At 42.9% G+C, this 23,240-nt stretch overlaps 2 protein-coding genes across 9 annotated transcripts; one reads left to right on the top strand and one right to left on the bottom strand.

Annotated features, from left to right (window-relative positions):
* Positions 1-2,689: 2,689 nt before the first annotated feature.
* On the bottom strand, positions 2,690-12,116 carry LOC120808620 (coiled-coil domain-containing protein 81). Of its 8 annotated transcripts, none has more exons than XM_078084950.1 (16): positions 12,015-12,116; positions 9,940-10,001; positions 9,646-9,799; positions 9,359-9,543; positions 9,197-9,265; positions 8,962-9,133; positions 8,124-8,256; positions 7,450-7,546; positions 7,044-7,190; positions 6,239-6,337; positions 5,783-5,952; positions 5,605-5,683; positions 4,950-5,060; positions 3,799-3,908; positions 3,585-3,710; positions 2,690-3,436 (listed from the first exon to the last, which is right to left on the bottom strand). In XM_078084950.1, the coding sequence occupies exons 2-16, from the start codon at positions 9,952-9,954 to the stop codon at positions 3,298-3,300; spliced, it is 1,806 nt and encodes a 601-aa protein (XP_077941076.1). In that variant the 5' UTR covers positions 9,955-10,001; positions 12,015-12,116; the 3' UTR covers positions 2,690-3,297. The 8 variants fall into 8 exon arrangements, with proteins under 8 accessions (XP_077941076.1, XP_077941074.1, XP_040017591.2 ...); XM_078084948.1 differs by lacking the exon at positions 12,015-12,116 and adding an exon at positions 10,396-10,522; XM_040161657.2 differs by lacking the exon at positions 12,015-12,116 and adding an exon at positions 10,118-10,280 and having other exon boundaries at positions 7,465-7,546; positions 8,124-8,238.
* LOC120808651 (uncharacterized) lies at positions 10,417-22,803 on the top strand. The gene is made up of 18 exons (XM_040161683.2): positions 10,417-10,645; positions 12,694-12,946; positions 13,969-14,155; positions 14,290-14,434; positions 14,524-14,586; positions 14,679-14,802; positions 14,889-15,034; positions 15,224-15,364; positions 17,691-17,855; positions 18,756-19,008; positions 19,749-19,935; positions 20,070-20,214; positions 20,303-20,365; positions 20,473-20,596; positions 20,706-20,851; positions 21,056-21,199; positions 21,312-21,464; positions 21,546-22,803. The coding sequence occupies exons 1-18, from the start codon at positions 10,417-10,419 to the stop codon at positions 21,878-21,880; spliced, it is 3,003 nt and encodes a 1,000-aa protein (XP_040017617.2). The 3' UTR covers positions 21,881-22,803.
* The last annotated feature ends 437 nt before the right edge of the window (positions 22,804-23,240 follow it).

Consider the following 23,240-nt stretch of genomic DNA (forward strand, 5'->3'; position numbering starts at 1 on the left):
GTTTAAATCAGTTTGCGCTTTTATTTTTACATGTAGGCCTCTACCCCCCCCCACAAGGTGAAGTCCACCAACAGTCCAACAAACAAAAATATTTTTATATAATATAGTATACATGCAGTTAGTCCACGATAATACATACAATGGAAATAAACGCATTGGCTTCTTGTAAAGGGAACCAGTGGATTCCAACTTGCCCACCAGCACACAAATGTTCATTCCCTCAGTCTGTCAAGCGTCGATCTCCTGAGAGTATTACAACATCACTTAAGGGAAAGTCAACAAGGGCTTTATTAAATCAACTGCAGGACAAACCACAATACGTTGCAGGGGTGGGTGGGGGTCCTACACAGACACATTGACTGTGTGAGCATTTGAGTCACAGGACAAATTAGGTTTACGGGATTTCTCGCCCACTAAATTTGGTAAATGGCTGCATCTCTGACTCTTGTATGGATGTCTCCATGCATATCTCATCACGTAACATTTCACAAGCTTATGCAGGATCATTATTAATTAATCATCATCAATCATGTGACTTACGGGAAGGCTTCAGCCGTAATGTATTGTACAATAACTAGACCAGGGGTCGTTTTTCAGGCCAAGGACCCCTAAACTGATGGCGAGATGGAGCAGGGACCCCTATTCTACAGAGTTTGCGCTCTTTAGACGTGAGCATAAAGGCGATCTGATTGGCTGGTGCCTGCGCTGTCGTATCAGCATGAAAGGAGCAGTGAGGGAACCGGTGCCCAGCTTGAGAGCTGCTGAGGGAAGCTGAATGTGTGCGTTGCAGACTGAAACATAACGTCTTCTCCATCAATTCATTCGTTCGCTACAACATGTTGGATTCATGTTAATGTGTATTTAAAGACAATAAATACAATTCTGATTCTGAAGACATTTAAATTTGTGGAAAAAAAAAATGTTAAGACAATTTCTTTTTTTCTTTTTCTTTTTTTTTATCAACCACAAATCTTGCGACCCCCCTGCAGTACCTCCCTGTTGAAGACCTCTGAACTAGACTATTAGCTTAGAGGTGGATCCTGTTCTGGATCACACATCTCTTTCCTGAGATACACATGCATGTGAGGTGTGTTTCTGCATCACAACACACACTCACAGGTATTTGTCCATACACAATCCGTCTGTCAGTTTGTAGATTAATCATCCCGAGTGTGCGGCATTGTGCATCTGTTTTCATACAAAGACCTTCTAAATGCCTCCATGAACTCATTAAGGAAATTCTGGTTCACAGAGAACTGGGACTACAGCCAGAATAATATTGTTAGAATCTGTTAGGGATTTAAGCCAGAAGTGCACCCCTAGTCAGGAAATTATAGTACGTGTAATAATGTTTAGTGTTAGAATTATAGTTTGTGTGTTATTAGATATTAGTTATTACATTAACATATTAGATGAAGTGAATGCAATTTGAATCAAACACAATTCATAGTCATTTAAATCGTATAAACACTGTCTCATTCTGTCTCAATGTGATGTTAAAACCTGGGGACGGATGCCAATTGCCGTCCTTTATGGATTTCTCCCAATTTTATCCCCAAAGAGGGTTTTTTGGGAGTTTTTTCTCCTGTCAGGTAATAAATGAACAACTAAATGTAAGGCTGCCGACTGAGGCAAATGTCTTGAGAATTGGACCACATGAACTGTCTTAGATCTAATGATGAAGTGTGATGAACGGGGATCATTAATGATGGGTTGTTGTAATGAAAGTGTACTAGTTATAAGATGAAGACTTTAAACGATGCATGCTTTGCTAAATTCACTCATTGGGGCATAAAGCCAGCTGTATCTACATTGAGTGCATTGGAATGTGAGGGGCAGATAGTACAGTGAGGTTTCAGGTTACAGCTGCAGCTTCACACCTCGACGTGAAGGGGACAGTCCAGGAGGTGACCCTTTGAAGAAGAAGCCAATGACATTCAAATGCACCAAGGAAGACACACCTCAAGAGTTTTCAAAGGACCAAAGCGGGGAAAAGACTGTGACTCCTGCAGCCGCTTTGATAAGTCACTTTAGACTTGCTCAGAGGATTCTCTATTTCGCAAAATATTTTACTGTTCGCTTAGTATTTCACTTTGTAATTGTGTCCCTTGTAACATTGTTTAGTTATTAAATACTTTTTGATTTTTGAATTTAAGCAAGCTGACTCTTTTGATTCTTCGTTTCAGGCCGGGACAAAGGAGTGAGGCCTCCCTCGAGGGCTTTCCGAAACCCTAACAAATCCACATTTATCATCTATAAAAAGCCATCCTGCCATACCAAAGCCAAAGACCATCTTTGAACCTACACACTGACTTCTGAGGAAAACCCACAATGATTAAATGTTCTGAGTTTCCTTCTTTTTAACCCTGTTGGGGGCCCTCTTGTTTTTATCTCTCTGTAAATGGTGGACTTCTCTGTATGACATTTTGTTCACATTTCAAACTTGTGTTGGCTTGTTTAGTCATTGTGATATTTCATGGTCCGATGAAAAGGAAAACCCAGCATAGTGTCAGGCGAAGTGCATTCAGTTTCTGTGGTACAATCATGACAGCTGGCGGTTTACTTTTTCCGTAGATATTTTGTTTCAGTTTTAGTTTACTTCTACCCCGGTGAGTCCTACTGGTCATGATGTTTGGATTTCTTTGTTCTAAAAGTTTACTTTGAAGCATCAATACTGTAAAAAGAAAACGGATTTGCACATGTCTTTATCAGTAACATATCAGTAAATATACTGTGCACAGAAAATATTGTTTTTTATCTTCCAGATAAAGTCTTAGACAATGAATCAGCAACAATGATTTAACCTGCTGTAATTCAGTAAAAACAACTCGCCACACTATGTGACACTTGATTGTTTTAACTGAATGTAAGTCATGCTAACTAGCTAGCTAGCAAACACAGGAACGGTGGTAGCCAAACCGTGGCCGCGCCCGTCTGTAACGTAGCATTGCAATGACTGGTGGGTAATTCCCTCTAAAAGAGGACCTCAAACACAAACTCAAACCCTTGCGTAGTTACCAGCAGCGCACGTCGTAGTCTATTGAGTCTGCCAGGGGGGAGTTTAAGTGCTCATAAACAGTATTCTCATAAACATCTCTCCAGCTATCTTGGATTTTAAGGAGGAAGAAGAAGAAATCTCACATTATACAGCCAATCAATGTAAATGTTTCACATATGCTAAACGTACCCTTCAATGTTCAATCTTAAGTGACTGTGTTAAGGTACAAGGATCGAGATCTCGTTTGGGATCTGAGGTATTGACGTTGAAGTTGTAGCTGCCGCCGGCTACGCTCCTCATCACATCATGAACTGTGAGCCAGAGAGGTAGCGAGAGTCCTTCCAGATGTTTGTCTCCCCACAGTTGGTGGTCCTCCTCTTACACTGGCAGCAGCGCCTGTACTGTGCCAGTTTATCTACCAGTAGCTCACCAGCAGACCTGCCCACAGGGAGACAAAGTGAAGCGTGAACGATGTGGGCGGTGCTGCACCTTTCGGGTGGGTCAGTAAGTCTGGGAACGGTTTACTCATGATTGGGTGAATAGATCTTAGATGCATGCTGACGGAGGTGAGCCCACATCCGCGGACCTGAGGAAGCGCCTCTCCTCTTCCTCTCGCTGGTGTTTGAGCCCCGCGTTGCGACTCCACTCGTCCTCCAGTGACTTACTGATGTCCCGCTTCTTCTCAAAGCGGTTGATGTGGTCCTTTGTAAACCTGGAAAGGAAGAACACCAGAAAGAGATTTACCATATTTTCATTATCCTCAATGCTACACATTTATTTAATTCTACTCCTTTACTTACTCCATTTTGTTGTGTTTCAGAACTTCTCTCTCTCTCTCCAGCTCGGCGAGGCGGTTGTGCAGTTTTTCTTTCTTCTGCTGAGCGGCAGCACTGAAATTGACTACGAAGAGCTGCCAGTAGAATAACATATATACATGCTTATGTAAAGTAACGTCACATCAATTTAAATATTAATTGAATCAATTTAAAAAATAAGACTGGCAATAACAGCACTTATAAATAGTGTCGGCCGATGAACCAAGAAGGCTGGAAGTATTGTACTTTACGTCAGGTCGCCTCCTACGTGAGCTGTTTGTTTTGTCTGTGTTTTTTTGTGTTTCTGTGTTTTTGTGTGTCTGGACCAGCCAGCGCTCGAGGTGGCGGGACGTCAGCACTGAGGTGAGAGCAGCGGCCAGATGCTTGACATCATCAATCTCCCACCTGGCGCTGCCTTCCCAATCGGGGGAGGCATTTAGGATCGTCCCTGCCGGATTGTTAGTCTTGTTTGTGAGTGAGACTGCCAGCTCTGATCGGTGATAGCGATTATACGTTCGGCTGTTATTTGTACTTACCAGTATCCTGTTTATCCTGTTTATTCTGTTTGTCCCGTTGTCACAATCTAGGCACCTGGTGGGTTGTGTTTTCCTGTGCACTCACCCGGGCACCTAGCCACATTTTTCCGCACCCCGTGCATCCTAACAACCTGCACCTCACCTGGGATTCCGGACCGCCATCACCACCCGGTTACTTGTTTTTTCCGTTATTGCCCCCAAGAAAATAAATCCTTTGTTATTCACCTTACTCGATCTGCGTTTGGGTCTGTTCCGGTGGGGAATACCTGACACTTCAGGTGAACTTTAGGCATTAAACATTTAACCAACAAGTCAAATCTGACTTATTTGCAAGTTTAAGTCTTTCTACTGTATATTTAGTATTTTGCTACATCTCAAACAGCTTCAAGACTATTGCATGTTAATGCATCAATAATATTAATCCAAGACTGTATGATCACAAAATCTATTTCTATTCATTGCTATTACTTCTTTTACTTGAGTAATGGATCTGACTTCCTCCACCACTGCAGACATAAATACCAAATTTGGATTGAATTATTTCTCGCGTCTGCACAAAAAGGAAACAGCTTTATGGCAGCAATAGCAAACAGCACTGACCTTCTGTGCCCTCTCACGGCCTTCTGCGTTGTTGGCTGCCGTCTGGCAGCGGTTGAAGCCGGAGTCGTCAGCTTGACACTCAGGAGGATCTGCGCACTTCTTATCTCCAACCTGAATGACAGAACACACTTTCTGACCCACAAGATCAAAACTAAGATGGAAAAATGTGTTTCTGGCACCCGTTCCTTGTTTTGATAAAAAAAAATATTTTTATATATTTAATACCATAACATAATTCTGTAGACCAAGTAGTAGATGAAAAAAAAGATGTGACAACCAACAACAATTCAGGTGACATCACAAACATCTCACAGCTCCCTCTGGAGGCACGAAGAACTCTGTATGCCTTTAAATAAATGACGTAATCTTTATTACCAAAAGACATAAAAGAATTTATTAAGAATTTCTATTCTAATTTCTAGTTTAATTTTTTTGAAATCTCTCTCTTAAAAGTCGCGCAAGCAAAGAATCTTTGTTTATATGAACCCAGTAATTGAATAAAACATGGCTGTTGTAGAATAAAAAAAGAATCGGTGCTGGTTTATTTGAAGGCATGGTGCACATCTTCTTGGGCTGCAATAAACCAAGTCACCAGGCGGTGATCTCACAGTGATTGCAGACGTGTGACAGTGAACGTTGTGAAGTATTTCCTTGCCTGCGTGTCCAGAGCCCTCCTGTAATGCGTAGTCCTCTCGTGTTTCTGCTGGAGCTGCTGGACCTTCTGCAAAGCTGCCCTAGGAAACACACACACACACACACACCACTAAAACACTTGTCACAATGAATGAATGAATGAACATGTCAATTTCCCGAGCAGTATATAAGTCACTCACTCCTGGACGAGCTGGACCTGGTCCAGGTGCTCCCCGAGCAGCCGGCTCTGCTGGTCCTGGGCCTCGCGTTGCCGCCGTGCCTCCATCTGGCTCTGGAGCTCGTTCTTGTACAGATGTTGCTGGATCCTCCTGGCGGGTGTGAAGGGTCGAGCCGGGAAGACAAATGAGGCCTAAACACATTTTAACAAGCCGTTGTTCCACCAAAAAGATGCAGAAGTGTGAATTAATCTTTAAAGGTAATACGCCTTTGGATTTTTAGGAACTCAATCCGTATTTCTCATACAGATATTTTTCTGCAATAGTCTTTCCGTGTATTTACTTTCGTTCACCAAAAATGTGTTCACTCAACAAATGTAAATGCAACAGATGCAAAAGTTGCTTTTCCTCTCACAGGGAGTTTTATCCTACAGGACTGAAATCACACAACTCTCAAATCAAAAATCAAGTTCTACTCACAGGGAAGAGAGGGCAGCGAATCTTCTCTTTCTTCTCCGACATTTGCAGGTTAAATGTTGCAACGTGCTTTGCATGCTTACGCTGCTCATTCAGCGTCTCCTGCCAGTCAAACACAGACCACATCGCGTTGACTGAGGCAAAGCAGAGAAGATCCCCATTGCAATCTTGTAACCAGTGGCCACTACCAACCAAGGGCCAGCAAAGAGTAGGGAGTGAGGAGCAAGCAGGCAGTCAATGGCACGATAAGACCATAAATAAAAGGTGTTTTGAGAAAGTGTGACTCGCTGCAACAAGAGGTCTTTGAGCTTTGCCATAACTGGATTTAGGAAGTAAATTATGTTGAAACACACAGACGATCACATAATGCCTGCTTCAGCTAATAACCTAATGCAATAATGGTGGCGTGCCTAATGGCTGAACGTAATTGCGAGGTATGGCTGTATAGGCTCTTAGGAAGTTTTAGAGTCATAGTTGCATCCAAAGTAAATGAGAAGTCTTGGTCACAGAGTTGCCTGTGGCTTTGCAAGTTGAAGAGTCAGCTTGAGCTATAATCACGTAGCTTTATGGGGCTTCATAAACATATAGAGACAAGAGGAAGGAGGGAAGGGAAGTAACTTAAAACAGGACAGAAATTTTGGCTGAGCTTAACGAAACACAGTAACACAAGATCGCCTCAATGTAGCGGTTCCGCATTCGGATTGGCGCATTGCACACACAAACAAGTCTCTGTTGCACACACAAACAAGTCTTGCAAACACTCAGACACAGCGAGGCTACACAAGCATGCACATGCACGTGCACACACTTGTTCTTGGTCCATGCACAGCTTGTCTCTCTGCTGTGCTTTCAGCAGTAAGAGTTTCTCCTGAGTCCTCTCCTCTGCCTGCTGCAGCCCCCTCAGGTAGACCGGAACATTTCTTTGTGCCCGCTGCATACACAGGTAGCACAGTTCCTAAAAGGACAAGTATGACAATTTTACACACTGATTAACCAGTAACATAAATATATAAATGTTAAGATGCTTACTAATATAAACACTTTATAGGAAATGCGTTCTTTGGGTTTTATTGTATCCAGATGTAAGAACTTGAACGTAATTATTATACACTCTACTCTAAATATATCAATAAAATCCCCGAAAATGACATCTTGTTTCACCAAGAAACTGAATCTGCATCTATAATGGAGTGATTGGGGAGATCTGCACGTACACACGGGGTACACACCTGTCCAGCGCGGGTGTGGCCGGAGCAGCTGAGGGTCAGGTGTTCGGGAGTGAGCGCTGCTGGTGTGACGGAGGTGCTGCGCCTGGGAGTTGAAACAGATCCTTTACCTCTGTGCACTGTTCATTGTAGAGGGGGCAAGACTGTGAGTGCAGCTTTGTGCATTTTGCGAAATATTATATTCCGAACCCTTAACAGGTTCAATCACAAAACAACCCTTTTAGCAGCGTTTGCATTTGTATGAAGTATCACATGGGGCCTTGTTGCATCATGGACATGTGCCTGAGGTGTAATGGGTGCTCTAGTGACTGTAAATCAGCTGACGCTCAGCGGGTCACCTGACGGTGTGGATGAACTTTGGTTTGGCTTCAAAACCAGATAAAAAGATAACACCAAGAGGTGATCCCACTGTCCCATTCTCAATTTAAAAATTGTGTGTGTGTGTGTGTGCGCGCTGACAGTAAAGGTGAGGTGATGACAGAGGATGAATCTGTCTCACGGGTAGTTATGCATCATTAATGAAGCTGCAAGCTACAATATAAGACCACCTCGGAGCTCTCAGCTCACGATGACTCATCTCCCTGCAAACAAGAGCTCTGAGCTCTGCAATCCGAGCCTCTCAATAGGCCGGTGGTCCGTCGGTGTCTTTGTGTGTGTAGTACTTGTCTGTGGTCTGCGTGGGGGGTTTTGCTTTCAGTTCTTCTGACAGGCGGACAGCTTTCACCGTGGCAGGCTGCAGTGGCTGATGGGATTTAACTTCTCTCTGTTGGGGAACTTCTGTAGGGACACACAACACTTTGAGGGGGGTCACTGGTACTCCAGCTGCACTTCATACAACAGCCCATCAAAGCATGTACTCTACCATCAATCTCGTATCTATTGGAACAATAAACTTGGAAAATTTCTCCCACGTGAAACTTTTGTACGATGACACGCGAGATTTAAATCAAGTTCTTTATTATTAAGCTTGAACTTGTCCAGTCCTGTAGTATCCAGCTGTTTATCCGAGCTGTGCATTCATATACATCAACAGGAATGGCTTGAGTTACTTCTGTAAAACACAGCTTCCTTACATGTTACTTGAGAAGATCAAGACCAATTGCTGTGTGACGAATACAAAGATGAAGCCAGTTAGCTTAGCTTAGCATACAGACTTGAAGCAGGAGAAAACATCTGCATGAGTCCTAACATTAAGTTTGCCAAGCAAATATTAGAGACTCAACAAAATCACCGCTCCAACCAAGAGAGACTTTAGCCCACGACTCGCTGTGAAACCACACGTTGAACGAAGAACTTTCTCACTTCGTCCAACGTGTCCATTTGTGAGTTTAGGAATACAGTAGGCGAAGTGAGTTGTGTTTGAGGAGAGCAGCTGTCCTCCCCTACTTCAAGCCTTGATGCTATACGCTAATCGGCCTATTCTGTAGCATGTTTAACACTCATCTAATATTTCTGCAGGAAATCCGATAAGCTGAGCCTTGTGCCCATAAGCTCTTTCACCTCCTGCATTCCTCTGGTCTGGAGCTGGTGACGAGCACCAAGCGTCTTTGTCCCCGGCTTTGTTGTCCGGCTGAGGAGAGCAGACAGTTGGCAGGGTGACGGGGTTGGCGGTCAGTGTCCTCTGAAGCCTGGACGGACCACCAGACAGTGAAGAGCCACCGCTCTCGGGTCTCTGCAAAAGTACATTCATTACACACGCAAACACGCAAACACACGTGTATGTCTTCATACCCACATTGTTAGACAGCGGCCGACCGGTTCCACCCGTAGCATCAATAAAACCTCTGCTGAACTTCATCCGCACCTTTGAGCAACAATCAAACGAGGTTACGTGCGGCAGAAAACCAACAGCGGCCGGAGTCCCAGACTGAGAAATGCAAATGAGCAGCTGAGCCACCTTGTTGTTCTTGAAGGACAAAACTCCAATCCCCTGGAAGGTGAGGAATATGTCTTGTTCGGAAGCCAAAGCTCTGAAGAGGAGAAGAAGAGTTTCTCTGACGCAGCCCTCCACTACGTCTCGACTGAATTGAGTCCCTTGTGACACGGCTGCAAAGTTCAGTTGCACCACTGGCAGTTTAGTTGCTGCAAGGGACACACACACACATACATACAGAGAATATTTGATCATTTTCTCCATATTTTTGTTTCTTTTTTTTCAGATAAATCCTCTAAACACATGCTCACCTGCAGCCAGTGGTCTGACCTGCTTTAACCCAAGAGACTGGATGAGTCTCCCAGCCAAGAGAAAGATGGGTCGTTGGGTCGTTGTGCGCTTGTTTCCTGTGTCCGACTTCTGCTGAGAAAAGGTGAAGGTCCCCAGTCCTGCCAGGTGGACCCCCTATTGCTCAATCAATTAGATGGATGGATTAATGGATAGATAAATAGATAGATCCATCTATAGATCCACAGATAAACCCACATCTTGGACGGAGATGGTGGAGGGATACAGAGATAGATAAATGGAAAGAAAAGGCTCACCTTTTGTATGGTCATCTGACGTTCAATGTAGGCGGATACCGCAGCCCAAATGCATTGCACATCTGAAGAAGAAGAAACAACCTCTTTAGCTGCGTATCCACTGGACACATGAACCAGCAGCAGCTGAATAAACAGTTTACCACGCAGACACAAACACGCTGCGCCGCGTCCGTCTGACCGTTAGCAGAGAGCTGGGGGAGAGTTTGCAACGTGCGCCCGCGCGCTCCTGACAGCAGCCGCAGAAGGTCCGACATCACCATCACTGCGCGCACCTTCCGCACGCGCGTCTCTGCCCCGCGGGCGAAGACGCGCGCTCCTGACCGAGACCCCCCTCCCCCCTCCCCCCTCCCCCGACGGAACGCGCAGCCGCGGGTTTCAAGCAACGACACGCAAATAACAACAAACTGAGAGCGCAGACACGCAAATGACACACAACTAACAATAAAGCAGTTTCACCGCGTAGTTGCCAGCGTTACAATGTCGGACACACATTTGACAAATAGTTGGAAAGTCTTTCATTATTATAATCGTTCCCGAGAACGGCCGCCTGTAATTGGACAGGCGGAACGCTCAAGACGTGTTGGAAGGAGCGCTTGTTTTTGTTCGAGATCCTCTTTCGTTTTCATTTGTGGGTCTTTGGCGCGAGGGGTTTTCATCATGTCCCGCAGCGTACTGATGCTTCTGATCGTCCTCACGTCATTGACAGGTACGTCTAAGTCTTTATAAGTAGCCGCAGGTTGAGTAATGTTGAGTAATGCAATATCTGCATGTGGTGAGAAATATGAAATATTCAAGCTGCCCGTGGTGAGTCCATCTACTCCACTGCTGAACTTGAGTAATTTACTTTTTCCCCCCAGTTTTATACTATTTCGCCTTTTATTCTATTTCAGAGCGGGACACTATTTGATTCACTTCACTAGCTTATGTTAACAGATGTAAAAGACAAAATACAAAGGAGTGTCACTATAGGTTGCACCAAATTTCCACCAAAGAGGCATTGCCTCTCTTTAACTTGGATGAATGATCGATTACCCGGAGTCAGAGGGCTAAAATTATTTATGATTTTACAAAAATGGAAAGAACCTTTGTTAATGTTGTAGAACCTTTGTTTATGTACTATTTTCCAGAATAAGTAATCATGTTCCGTCGCCCAAAAAATGACTTTGAGGCACATTAAGGTTGGGAACCACTGGAGACCACCATCAAAAGCTAACGCTACTAAGTACAACCCTAAAATACTTTTTATCCGTATTAACATACAATGACGTGATGATGATGAGGTGATGTTGTTTTGCGCATAGATATTTTTCACTCAAACTGTTTGATCTTAACTTCTTTAAATTAGTAAACTCTGAACATAACATATATACATACAGTACAAGTTATTTTCTAAAGAAAATGACGTGGCAGGAAAACCTTAGGGGAGGATACTACTGTGTAAGTAGTTAAATGCTATTTTCAGTTCCTGAGAGATTGAACTCTCAAAGAACACTGAAATGATGAGTGCAACATCAGTCACACCCACTGTGGAAATGTTCAGAGCTTTGTTATTGTTAGGGTTAGCATGTTCCCCATGTTGTGGGTGGGTCCTCCCCCATCCTGAGTGAGATCAACACGCCACATAGTTCTATCAACTCTCTGGCCTGGGAATTATCTATTATTAATTATTAATTATAAAGCTTGAGTGAATGTCAGAGCCGCATATTCCAATCAATTGAAACAACCAAAAGCCCACTGCTTTCATTTAAGAGAAGCATTAAACAAAATAGCAAATAAGCGTTTCTTATGTGCTCTTGTTTTGCTTATGAAACTGGAGGTAGGAGGTGCGGACTGAAATGAAAATAGGTGCACTGTTCTTATTTAAGTTTCACTTTCACAGGTTTCAGTTGAAAACAGAAAGTCCAGTTTGTGCCTGACTGTAAAATCATTGATTAAAAGTGTTTTTCTTGACCTGACATTTAATAGAGCTATTATTACAATTGATTGTGTTTAAAGCTTTAATTGCCTCATTTAGCAGACGAGGACGGAATGTTGGGTTTGATGGATTATCTGACACAGAACATATCAATTATTACCTTCCTCAGCATGGGGGAACCAAGGGGTGTTTGGTGAGAGCTAGAGGTGGAGGTGGTGGAGGGGCCGTAGGAGAGAACGTGGAGCGTGGAGTGAGTTCGGTTCCAACAATGAGCCGTTCTTTCATGTAGTCAGTGAACGCCATGCGAGGGGTGGAGGAGGAAGTGGAGGAAGTGCGTCATCATTCAGCCTGTTCCCGTGTGGAAGCTTACTGTTTGCACAATGATGTTCTTCAGCCACAATGACCATGATCTTCTCTCATCAAGAACAATCAATCAGAATCTCATGTCCCGTCATCATGCTTGCTTTGAGAAGACAGCGGCTAGGCAGGCGGGAGGGGAGGTGGATGCTGGTTGCTGAAATGTGAACTGGCCGTAGGTCAAAGGAGGTTAAAGGAAAGGAATATCATGACTGTACTTCAAAGGAAAAGTTTGACATTTTTGGTACTTGCGCTCATTCTCGTTGTTGAGTTAGATAACAACATTACAACCATCATTTCTGTAAAGTCAATATGAAGCTAAGGAGATGACATGGCTAGCCTAGCCTAGCATACATCCGGTAAACAAGGGGAAAAGGCTAGGTTTAAGGAAATAAAAAATTCAAATGGTTGCTTGGCAACTCCACACTGACAATCATTTTACATCATAAAGTGATCAAACTATTTGTTCCGCCCGTTTGCAGGCGTGTGTCCCAGCTACCTCAAGGAGATATGTGTGAAAGCAGGTGAGATGGTGGCGCTGTACTGCCCTCAGGACAGTGGTTCCAGTCATCCTGACGCCAAAGTGATCTGGATCAGTTACACCACCCAGGAGAGGAACCTGACCCACACGTCCCCAGCTGAGCAGAGGAAGATGGGGTTGGTGGTGCATGGGAGGAGCCTTGTGATTCTCAATGCTTCTCGAGACCATCAGGGGAATTACTCGTGCTCTCAGGGGTAAAATACTAACAAGAACAACTACAACCTTGACACACAACATGCTGTTTACGTGCACAGATGGGGACTATTTTTTCTTTAGACTACTCAAATGTGATACTCAATGTTTGGTGGCTACAACTTTTTTGTACTGAAAGGCAGCTATTCACTTATAATTTCGCTGGTAACCGTGTTATAAAAGCAATAAGGTACCTGAGGCAGTACTTTATCTTCCAATAATGTAACAGTTCGAGGGTTGCCGGAGGGTCCAGGGTTACTGGACGATAAAGGACAGCCTCTCGTACCTTATTGCTCTATCATATCATATCATATTCTGAAATAATATGCATAATATGTAGAAATATGTAGAAACATAAATGTACAACTACAGGTTTTATCCTTAACTTTAGGCTTTCAACATGTTGCTTGTTTTTATTGTATGCTATATGTATTCAAACATGAATAGTAATGTTAGCCGTTCTGTGATAATGCTGCTTTGGGCTAAATGCTAACATCATTACCTTTTGAAGGATTTGGTCACAAACTAATTTGGACCATTGATGAAAAGTAATGGAGTCATCTTTGTCTGAACCAAATGTCCCAGCAATCCATCCATAGGTTCCCAAACCTGAAAACATTTTACTCAAAACCACAAAATATGATGGGAGAGGTAAATCACTCTGACTTGTACAAGGTAGCGTGCTCGTCCACATCTTCATCCCTCCATGAATGGTGGAAATGGAAATGTCACAAAAAGGCTCAGATTTCAAATTTGCATTTTGGAAAATGATCCTCTAAGCCAGGGGTGTCAAACTCATTTCGATCGGACGCGGGCCAGACCATCAAAATCACAGGGGGGCGGGGGACGGTACAGGGGGGACGTGCAAAACGAATCGATATAAGAGAAAGACACGACCAGCCTGTCATCTGTCAGAAGCGACCGCACATGCGTAGGGACCTTTGTGTTATTCTCACAATAGCAAAGTCATCCAAATTCCACATGGGACATCTTCATAATAACCTTTTCTTTCATGACTTGACAGGAATGCCAGCAAGCAGTTCTGGTTCATGCTGATCGTGTGCACAGCACAGTCCAGAGAGAACAACCAGAGGACCCGGTACCCTCAAATATGTTCCCAGGAAGAGGCCTGCACATTGAATTGTCCTGAGGTGAACGTACCTGCTGCAAGCATTACAGATATTACCAGCAAAGGCATCACATGGCACAAGGTATGTGAACACAGCCAACGATTCGTTTGTTTGAATGTGGAAATAAACGACTGAATGTTTTTCTACATTTGAACCTAAAGCTGGTTTGCAGTGATTTCAAGGTTTAAAATAGCATTTTTTATTCCATATCGTAGGAGGGAGAGTCCTCGCAAAGACATGACCACTTCTCAAGCGTGGAAGAGAAGGACCAAGGAGAATACACCTGTACCAGGTCATACCTGTATTATGGGCAAATATACAAGATGACCTTTACATTGCTTCTTATAGTCAAACCTAAGGGTGAGGAAAACATTTTTTGGATATATTTATTGTCATAGACTTTAATATGTTTTATTTCTTGTTAAATGTTTTCTCTTTGTCTTGCACAGAAAAATCTGGTCAATCAATGATACTCTCACCACAAAGAAGTGGTGTACTTACTGTTGCTCTAGGTGAGTGTTATTGTGTAGCTACATACAACTATACACTATATACATTACGCTATAGCCTTCAAATGAACTGTTGTACAATGTGCTTTTTCTAGGCGCAACAGTGGTGGTGGGTTGTGAAGCTGTTATGTATTCAGACTTCGACGAGGTGTTCTGGTTAGAAAACGGAAGAGAGGTGGAAACGAACAACAGCTTTCCTGTTTTCTACAATGACACACGGTAAACAGTGTGGAAGTGCAAATGTTACGTGGTCCACACACACTTCTCGTATCAAACAGTCTGGATATTCCTTCTATGCTTCCCAGGGAGAGTAATGCTTCAGTAATAAAGATGACGGCATCTCTGGTCTTCAAAAACGTGGCAGAGGAGGATTTGTCAAAATTGTACACCTGCAGACTAGAATCTGTAACTGGACCTCAAAGCTCTGTCACCATCACCTTGGCCCGGAAAGGTAAACAAGACGGAATGGTAGAGCGTCGCCTGTGCCTTTGTTTTCTTACTGTTTCAGCAGTTTATTGTAAAGCTCAAACCAGGTCTGCTGATGTTGCTGCTGTATCTAATCCACACGTTCAAATTACACGGACGTTACACGGTGGTCTGCTACTTTGGATAAAGTTATGTGTCCCTTACATCCCTACAGCCACTCCATCCTCCCTCTCGTTGGCTCTCGGCATTGCGGCAGTCGTGCTGGTTATTCTTGTGACAATTGCTGTTTTGGTCAAACTCAAAATGGACACTTGTACACTGTGTGGTACAATTTGTTGCCATCACAAACCCTCAGGTGGGATTCTCTTTGCTTTTGATACACATACTTTTGTGTATACGGTGTAAATTGTTCTCTTCACAGATTTGTAAGCCCCGTTGTTCCTACCAAAGCTGTTTGTCGCTGTTTGCTTAGGTGGAAAGAGCTATGACGCCTTTAGGATGTCTTTATGATGGTGACGTCCTACCGGGGAAAGGTACATATTTCAGACCTATTCTGGATCTGGTACTGATTCAGGCTCTTGTCATCTCCTGCCTTCACTACTGTAACTCTCTCCTGGCAGGTCTCCCTTCTACCGCCATTCCACCTCCCAAGCTCATCCAGAATGCAGCAGATCGACTCAACTCCTCCGCTCTCTTCACTGGCTACCCACTTCAAAACATAGGTGCTCACGTACCATGCTGTGAATGGATCGGGTCCAGTTTTCATCCAGGACATGGTCTAACATCCCGACCCGCACTCTCCGCTCGGCATCTGCAAACTGCTCGTCCCTCCCTCACTGAGAGCAAAACACTCGACTAGATCACAACTCTTTGCTGCCCTTGCTCCGAAATGGTGGGACGAGCTCTCTTCCGCCGCAAACTGAATACACACCTTTTGAGACTTTATCTTGACTAAAAACACTAAATGAATTGTAGCACTTAAATTTACTTATAATGGCACTTATCTATAGCAAGTTGTTTCTTGTTTCTTGTTCTTTTGAGTTTGTATCTCTATGGATGAAAAGCAGTTATTGTGGGCCGTTTTGGATAGAAGGTGTAAGCTAAATGACGTGTAATGTAACTTTTTAAAGCATTGACTGTTTTAATAGTTTAAAGCATTCTTTGGATTCACAATTAACGATAAAATAGATATTAAAGATATTTGTAAAATCGGAAAGTCGTTGCTCCATTTTTGCTGAATAAGGGAACTATTGTTGGCATGATGAGGTCATTTTATATGTTAACTTGTTGGATGCTCTTCTGCCACCCAGTGAAAGATTCCCTCTCATAGATATCTGGTCAGTTCTTAACTTTGATTACGAATACAGGTCAACGTCTTGACAACATAAACCACTGTGTGATGCAGTTGAACAATTATAGAAAGTAGCTTTCACGTTCTATTTGTCTTGGTATTTGTTGCATACAGAAAAACATTAAGAGGAAATAAAATGCAGACAAATGCTGCAAAAGTCCTCAGAATAAAATATGCAAAATGATGATACATGATTAAGGGATAATATTGTTTGTGCTGCTAAAAACCGGCCCTGCTAATGCTTTCACATTGTCCAACGCATGATGTATAGCTGCTTTAAGGTTGCTTCTGTCAGCTGGTGTGTGATTTGCTGGATGATTTGACACTTCCACATTTTGAACGGAAAACACAGCGTGTTCCATTACAGGGTGACCGACCCTGCGTTTTCTAAGCTTGCTTGAGTAATCTTGAGACTGAACTTCAGGCTGTGCCTGCCTTTATACATCGCTTGTGAGTCACTCAACTTAGAGGAAGTGCAGTACTGCAGAGGTAACCCTTAAATAAATCATTCTTAGGAAAACAAAACAAGTATTGTCCTTTTTGTGTGCCAGAGATGTTTCTCTGCAGAAACCTGTTTTTCATCTCAAATTTATGACAATGGCTGCTAAATGTACAAACTATTAAATCAGTACCATTTTCACACTTAGGTTGAGCCACCTTGCATTTTAATTGCTTATAATACATCTGGGCTAAATAGGATTTTAATGCAGGTTTCTTTCTTGCAATGGAACATCGCTTTCTTCTCAATATTATACTGCTACTTAAGTACTACTTCATAAAAGCAACAGCAAGTTGCACAAAAGTACTGATACTCTGTTTAATGAAATATTAGAATCCACTTTCATTGAAATCCCAACATAATTTCCATCTCATCAATGCCTCTCTTTGTCTGTCCTTCTCTGCATTTATTCTATTTTGGCTGCTTTTTACCTTTCGTCCATTCTTTAAACGCCTCTGTGTTAAGCCGCCTGTAAACCCAGAGACCTTTTCTCTCCACAGCAGCAGGAAGATTGTCATTGTGAACTTGTTTTTTTTTGTACAGCTTCTTCTGAAAGATGACGCAAGTCCCCAGTCCCCTGTCACAAGGAGCTCATGAGTCAGTCACTTGTTTCCTCGTTTTTATAACCGAAACGGCTCGCACACGTCCACCCACAGGACGCATCTATGCAGGAGGCCCCTGCCCTTTTTCCAACTGTCAGTTCGGATGACCCAAAACTACAAAAATGTACATGTCGAGGACATATCTCGTCATTAATCATGGAAGTAAATGATATTGCCTATCACCCAAACATTTGTTATAGAGATTATGTGATGTGTGATGTAGAGGTTTGAGGAGCCTGCACTGTGACGCTCTTCCTTAAGTTTCGCTTTTCATCAAGCTTGCCTGGACCGCGACTTCAACGACACTCTATGCTTTGTTGTGCGACAGCGCATGTCATCACGATGGTGCAAGTACTTCTGCTCCCACTGTTTTTACTCCTTGCATCATTAACAGGTAAGAAAATGCTCTTTGATAGAACTGAATTATTTACAATTATGTAACGCGTATTAAGTAACAAGTTGTAGTTATTTATGTATGTGTAACGCTGGTTAATGTACGGGTATTTTGTGATTAAATTCTATATTATCTATAAATATCTACTTTAAATCTGCATCTGCAAAATTACAAAATTTTCAAAAGTCACTAAATGAATGTATTGGAGTAAAACGTACAAGATGGAAGTGTGAAATAGCAGAAAACTGAAATAAAAGTGCTTGAGAAATTACACTTGGTGTTGCATTGGGGAAAGATCATCATAGATATCAAAAGTTGTGAAAATGCTTAAAAACGTTAGCTCCATTCCCTCTGTTCCTTTTATTCCACCAACCAGTGCTGACCTCCAAAAACTCTTTCTTCACACTGAAGTAACAAGACCAAAATGCAAAGAAAATGGGATGTGGTGAAGAGTCCTCAGCGTGGTTTCATAACGGTCGTATCTGCCAAGCTCATCTTGTTCTGCAGATGATCCGGCATGAGGCGCATAAAATATAACTACAGTATCAACTCTATTTAAATAGCTTAAATATTGCCTGATTGAAGATATTATTTAGACTTGAGTAAAATGTTCCTTAACAGACTTCTGGATTATGAGATTAAACCCGCGAGCTACCAGGTTCAATGGTCAAGGTCCAGAAAGTGAACTGAAGCATTACATTTAATGCCTATTTAGTGTACACTTTCCGACCACACAACCAAACTTCGATGTTCTCGTGTTGCTTGGATCTGGTTCAGAAACGAGTTAAAAACCAAGCATCCAACCCGTTTGGCTCATTAGGACCGACGTGATAGTGGTACTGGACCAAGCCCAGTCATGTTATAGCTTTACACAGTCAAATCAATTGCAATCGTTTGCAGGCGTGTGTCCCAGCAGCCTCGAAGAGCCATATGTCAAGGCAGGTGAGATGGTGGCGCTGTACTGCCCTCAGGACAGTGGTTCCAGTCATCCTGACGCCAAAGTGATCTGGATCAGTTACACCACCCAGGAGAGGAACCTGACCCACACGTCCCCAGCTGAGCAGAGGAAGATGGGGTTGCTGGTGCATGGGAGGAGCCTTGTGATTCTCAATGCTTCTCGAGACCATCAGGGGAATTACTCGTGCTCTCAGGGGTAAAGTCCAGCAGGTCCTACAATGGAAATAACTTTGTTTGATTTCATGATATTGTGGAGTTGCGTTCGCCTGGCCTCACAGGAGGCGTTGACTCTCTGAGTCTGATCCTGTCTCTGCACATCCCAAACAACTAAACCACACTCTCAAATGTGTCTCATGGGAAACAGCTTTCGCCTTTGATTAGGACAGCAGTTTGAAACACTTTGAAACATTTCCCTGTAGATTAACAGTTGACAGTAAGCGAGTAGGTAATGTCAGACAATGATCACGTCACGAGACGCCTCCTTTGAGGGCTTCATTCTAAGGTTGAAGGCAACATGACGTGACAGCAGAGCCGTTCTGTTCCCTTGATGTCTAGAATACAAAACTGTATACACAATGAATTATTGTCAGCAGCTTGTAGTCTGCACAGAAAACTCTCCCCAAGTGAACCTGCAGGCTGCTGAGATGTGGGGGTGGACCCCTCTAGTGGGAAATTCTGACTCCAATTTGAACCCATTTGATAAATAGGTCGCTGTATATATCTTTAATTCCACTAAAGCATACTAGTTTTGAGTCAATTTGTTGTGTTTTTAATTTAATCAGCTTCATTTTGGAAGAGAATGTGATGCAGACCTCATTCCCACCAAACGTTACTAAAATGAACTGATCTTCTAAGCCGTCCCCACAAATCAAAAAATGATGTTTAAATTCCACATGGGACATCTTCATAATAACCTTTTCTTTCATGACTTGACAGGAATGCCAGCAAGCAGTTCTGGTTCAGGCTGATCGTGTGCACAGCACAGTCCAGAGAGAACAACCAGAGGACCCGGTACCCTCAAATATGTTGCCAGGAAGAGGCCTGCACATTGAATTGTCCTGAGGTGAACGTACCTGCTGCAAGCATTACAGATATTACCAGCAAAGGCATCACATGGCACAAGGTATGTGAACACAGCCAACGATTCGTTTGTTTGAATGTGGAAATAAACGACTGAATGTTTTTCTACATTTGAACCTAAAGCTGGTTTGCAGTGATTTCAAGGTTTAAAATAGCATTTTTTATTCCATATCGTAGGAGGGAGAGTCCTCGCAAAGACATGACCACTTCTCAAGCGTGGAAGAGAAGGACCAAGGAGAATACACCTGTACCAGGTCATACCTGTATTATGGGCAAATATACAGGATGACCTTTACATTGCTGCTTACAGTCAAACCAACTGGTGAGGAAAACACTTTATTCTTCGAATGGTCATCTTCGTATGTTGGAGGGGGAGATGTGAAATGTTTTTTCCTGTTTTTTTGGCACAGAAAAAGATAAATCCTCAGTGATCACCTCACCACCCAAAAGTGATGTTTTCTATGTAGAGTTAGGTGAGCTTCCATCTTTCATGCAGAACAAACACACACTTGGAGACTCATACAAGCATTTACTTATTTAATTCAAATTTCAAATCTTGAGGAAAATTTGCTTTTTCCAGGCACAACCGTGGTGATTGATTGCAAGGCTGATATCTATTCAGACTTTGACGAGATCTCCTGGTCAAGAGATGATTCAGGCGTGGAAAAGAACAACAGCTTTCCTGTTTTCTCCAACGACACACGGTAAACATTTCACACGAGTGTGGAAAAGCAAATGTTTTAAATGGCTACACAAACGTTTCACACACTCCAAAAATCCTTTCTTTCTTACTTACTCATCTTTCCATTCCAGGGAGAGTAATGCTTCAGTAATAAAAATGACGGCGTCTCTAGTCTTCAGAAAAGTGTCAGAGAAGGATTTATCAAAAAATTACACCTGTAAACTGGAATCTGTAACTGGATCTACAAGCTCTGTCACCATCACTTTGGCCCAAAAACGTATGTGAGATGAACCCACTGTGTGTTTCAAACCTCCCCTTAAATATTACACCTGTTCAATCTGCTTCTGTAGATCTGTAGATGTACTTTTCCTTCTGGGATAATGAATTCATCGTTTAGATCAGATTCAGGTCACTGCTAACCATTAATGGGTGTTTAAATGAATACTGTCATAGATTTATTCTGGCTGTTATTTCCCTACAGCCCGTCCTTCCTACGTTTCCCTGGCTCTCGGCACTGCTGCCGTTGTGGTGGTGATGGTTTTGACAGTAGTTGTCTATGTGAGGTTCAGAATTAACATCACTCTTTTCCTAAGAGACGGTCTTGGCTGCCATAGAAGCACCTCAGGTGGGATTCATGTTTTTGTGTCATTGTAGCTAAGAAACTCATGTTTAAAGGCCACATATGTGGACTTTGGACAACATGAGCACAGTGACAAATCTGTGTCGTTTCCTCTCAGATGGAAAGAGCTACGACGCCTTTTTGATGTGTTACGAGAGTTACACAGACAGAGGACTAAATGAAGATGACAGAAGGTGTCTGGAGAGTGGTTTGGAGGAGAGGTTTGGTTACAGAGTCTGTCTTTATCATCGCGACGTCCTACCGGGGCAAGGTACGTATTTCACACCTATTCTGGATCTGCAGAGGATTCTCCATGAAGCAATGCATGATCTGAACTCGGGCTTATTTGCAGCTGCAGCGGAGGCCGTGCTGGACTGTATAGACCAAAGCCGGGCGGTGGTTTTGGTTCCCACCTCCTCCGACCCTGGTCCAGAATCCGGCCTGCTCAGTGCCATCCATGCAGCCCTTGTGGAGCGGCAGGCTCGCTTGATTTTCATCCAAACGGAGAAAACAGAAGCGCAGGGCTCTGGCTCGTTGCCGGAGGCCTTGCACCTCCTCGGCGAGGCTGGAGATTGTGTCACGTGGAAGAGCACGAGCTCCACGGCGCATTCTTCCTCCTTCTGGAAGCAGCTGCGTTACTACCTCCCGGCCCCGCAGGAGGCATCACCCATAAAGCTTTTACCCTAGACAGTCTGGGATGTAATGTCTAACCAGAATGAACAGCTTTTGTTTTTTCTGTTTTCAAGACAAGACGGTCATAAATATTTTTTCATTTTTTAATTGGACTTTGGTGCCTTAATATGTAACGGTAACTCTTGCCTTGTTGAATTGACCACCAGGAGTTTCCCTTTAGGTCTGACTGCTCATGCAAAGACATATGAAGTCATTATGAATGTAATACATGAATGTATAAACATGTACAGTTTCGATTCATCATTACGTCCGTGTACACTGTTACTACTCACATATCCAGTTGTTTGACTAATGTTATTTAATGAATGTTAAGGTATTTCCTTACATGGGCTCATTAACTACCATCCCTGATATATGTACGAGGTAATAACTGTATTTTAGCTCTTTATTATGAGACAAGGAAGGTAAAAGGGCGGCCCCCTGTTAAGACCCAGGTTAAGGGGCGGAGCTTATAAAGGGGGGTAGAAGCTCACCTGGGCATTTCATCCTGGTGATTCACACACCTCAGACCAGCTGACTGTGAAAGCCCCGCTTCATTTTACCTGCCTATAAATAGGATTGTAACACTGAATATATTTGAAACTATTACATTTTCCTGCTTGGTGTGGGGAAATACCTCAATCACCAGCTGGGGGAAGAGACCGCGAGTGCAGACAGGTAGACTCCCTAAATGCAGGAAATGTTTGCTAAAGTCTTCTTTTAAATAATAATGTGTTTCTTTTGTTTGACACTGTGGACGACCACTGTTTTCCCCTGTTGGTAGGCCTTTTAATAAGCCAGTTGCATTGGGCCTTTTTATGTTTCATTTTCTTGTGGGGCTGAGTTGAAGGGAGTGACAGTGATAGAGCAGCCATATTGCATTTTTTTCGCTCATTTGAGGAGTTCATTTAATAAAGTGTTTTCACCGTTTCACTATAGTAGTCTCTACCTCCAATTTTATTCTGGCTCCTGTGCGTAGAATATCACAAAGTCACAATTATTAAACATGTATTGCTGTACCACTGTTTATGTAAGTGTCTGTGCAAAACATTAAAGTAGATTTGAATTTATATTTCTGCTTCCATAATGATGCTTATATAATGTCAGTGAAGGCTGGGCAAATTAATGCTGAATTAAATAGGCATGTAACTAGACAATTGTTTGCTTATTTACGAGAATTAATTAACAACTCGTTTCCACAAAGTGCCACAAAGCGATGATACCAATTTACCCAACTTGGCATTTAGACTAAAAGCAACGTCACAACATTTCTGTCTCTTTTATTTCATCGTTGTTTTGGTTTCAGGTGCAGCTTCCCGGGTCAATGTTCAATTTCTCATCCAAAAGCTAATTACATTTTTGAAAAAGCTTTCTG

The sequence above is a fragment of the Gasterosteus aculeatus genome, chromosome 12, assembly GCF_964276395.1.
Source record: "Gasterosteus aculeatus chromosome 12, fGasAcu3.hap1.1, whole genome shotgun sequence".
In the NCBI taxonomy this organism is placed as follows: Eukaryota; Metazoa; Chordata; class Actinopteri; order Perciformes; family Gasterosteidae; genus Gasterosteus; species Gasterosteus aculeatus.

Bases quoted from the DNA above. Each gene is read 5' to 3' on its own strand.
- LOC120808651 (XM_040161683.2), top strand. From the start codon at position 10,417: ATGTCGGACACACATTTGACAAATAGTTGGAAAGTCTTTCATTATTAT. The intron at 14,587-14,678 runs GTGAGTGTTATT...TGCTTTTTCTAG, and splicing joins TGTACTTACTGTTGCTCTAG to GCGCAACAGTGGTGGTGGGT. The intron at 14,803-14,888 runs GTAAACAGTGTG...TATGCTTCCCAG, and splicing joins GTTTTCTACAATGACACACG to GGAGAGTAATGCTTCAGTAA.
- LOC120808620 (XM_078084945.1), bottom strand. From the start codon at position 10,199: ATGGTGATGTCGGACCTTCTGCGGCTGCTGTCAGGAGCGCGCGGGCGC. The intron at 9,266-9,358 runs GTGGCTCAGCTG...TGTTGCTCAAAG, and splicing joins TGTCCTTCAAGAACAACAAG to GTGCGGATGAAGTTCAGCAG. The intron at 9,134-9,196 runs GTGGGTATGAAG...GTACTTTTGCAG, and splicing joins GTCGGCCGCTGTCTAACAAT to AGACCCGAGAGCGGTGGCTC.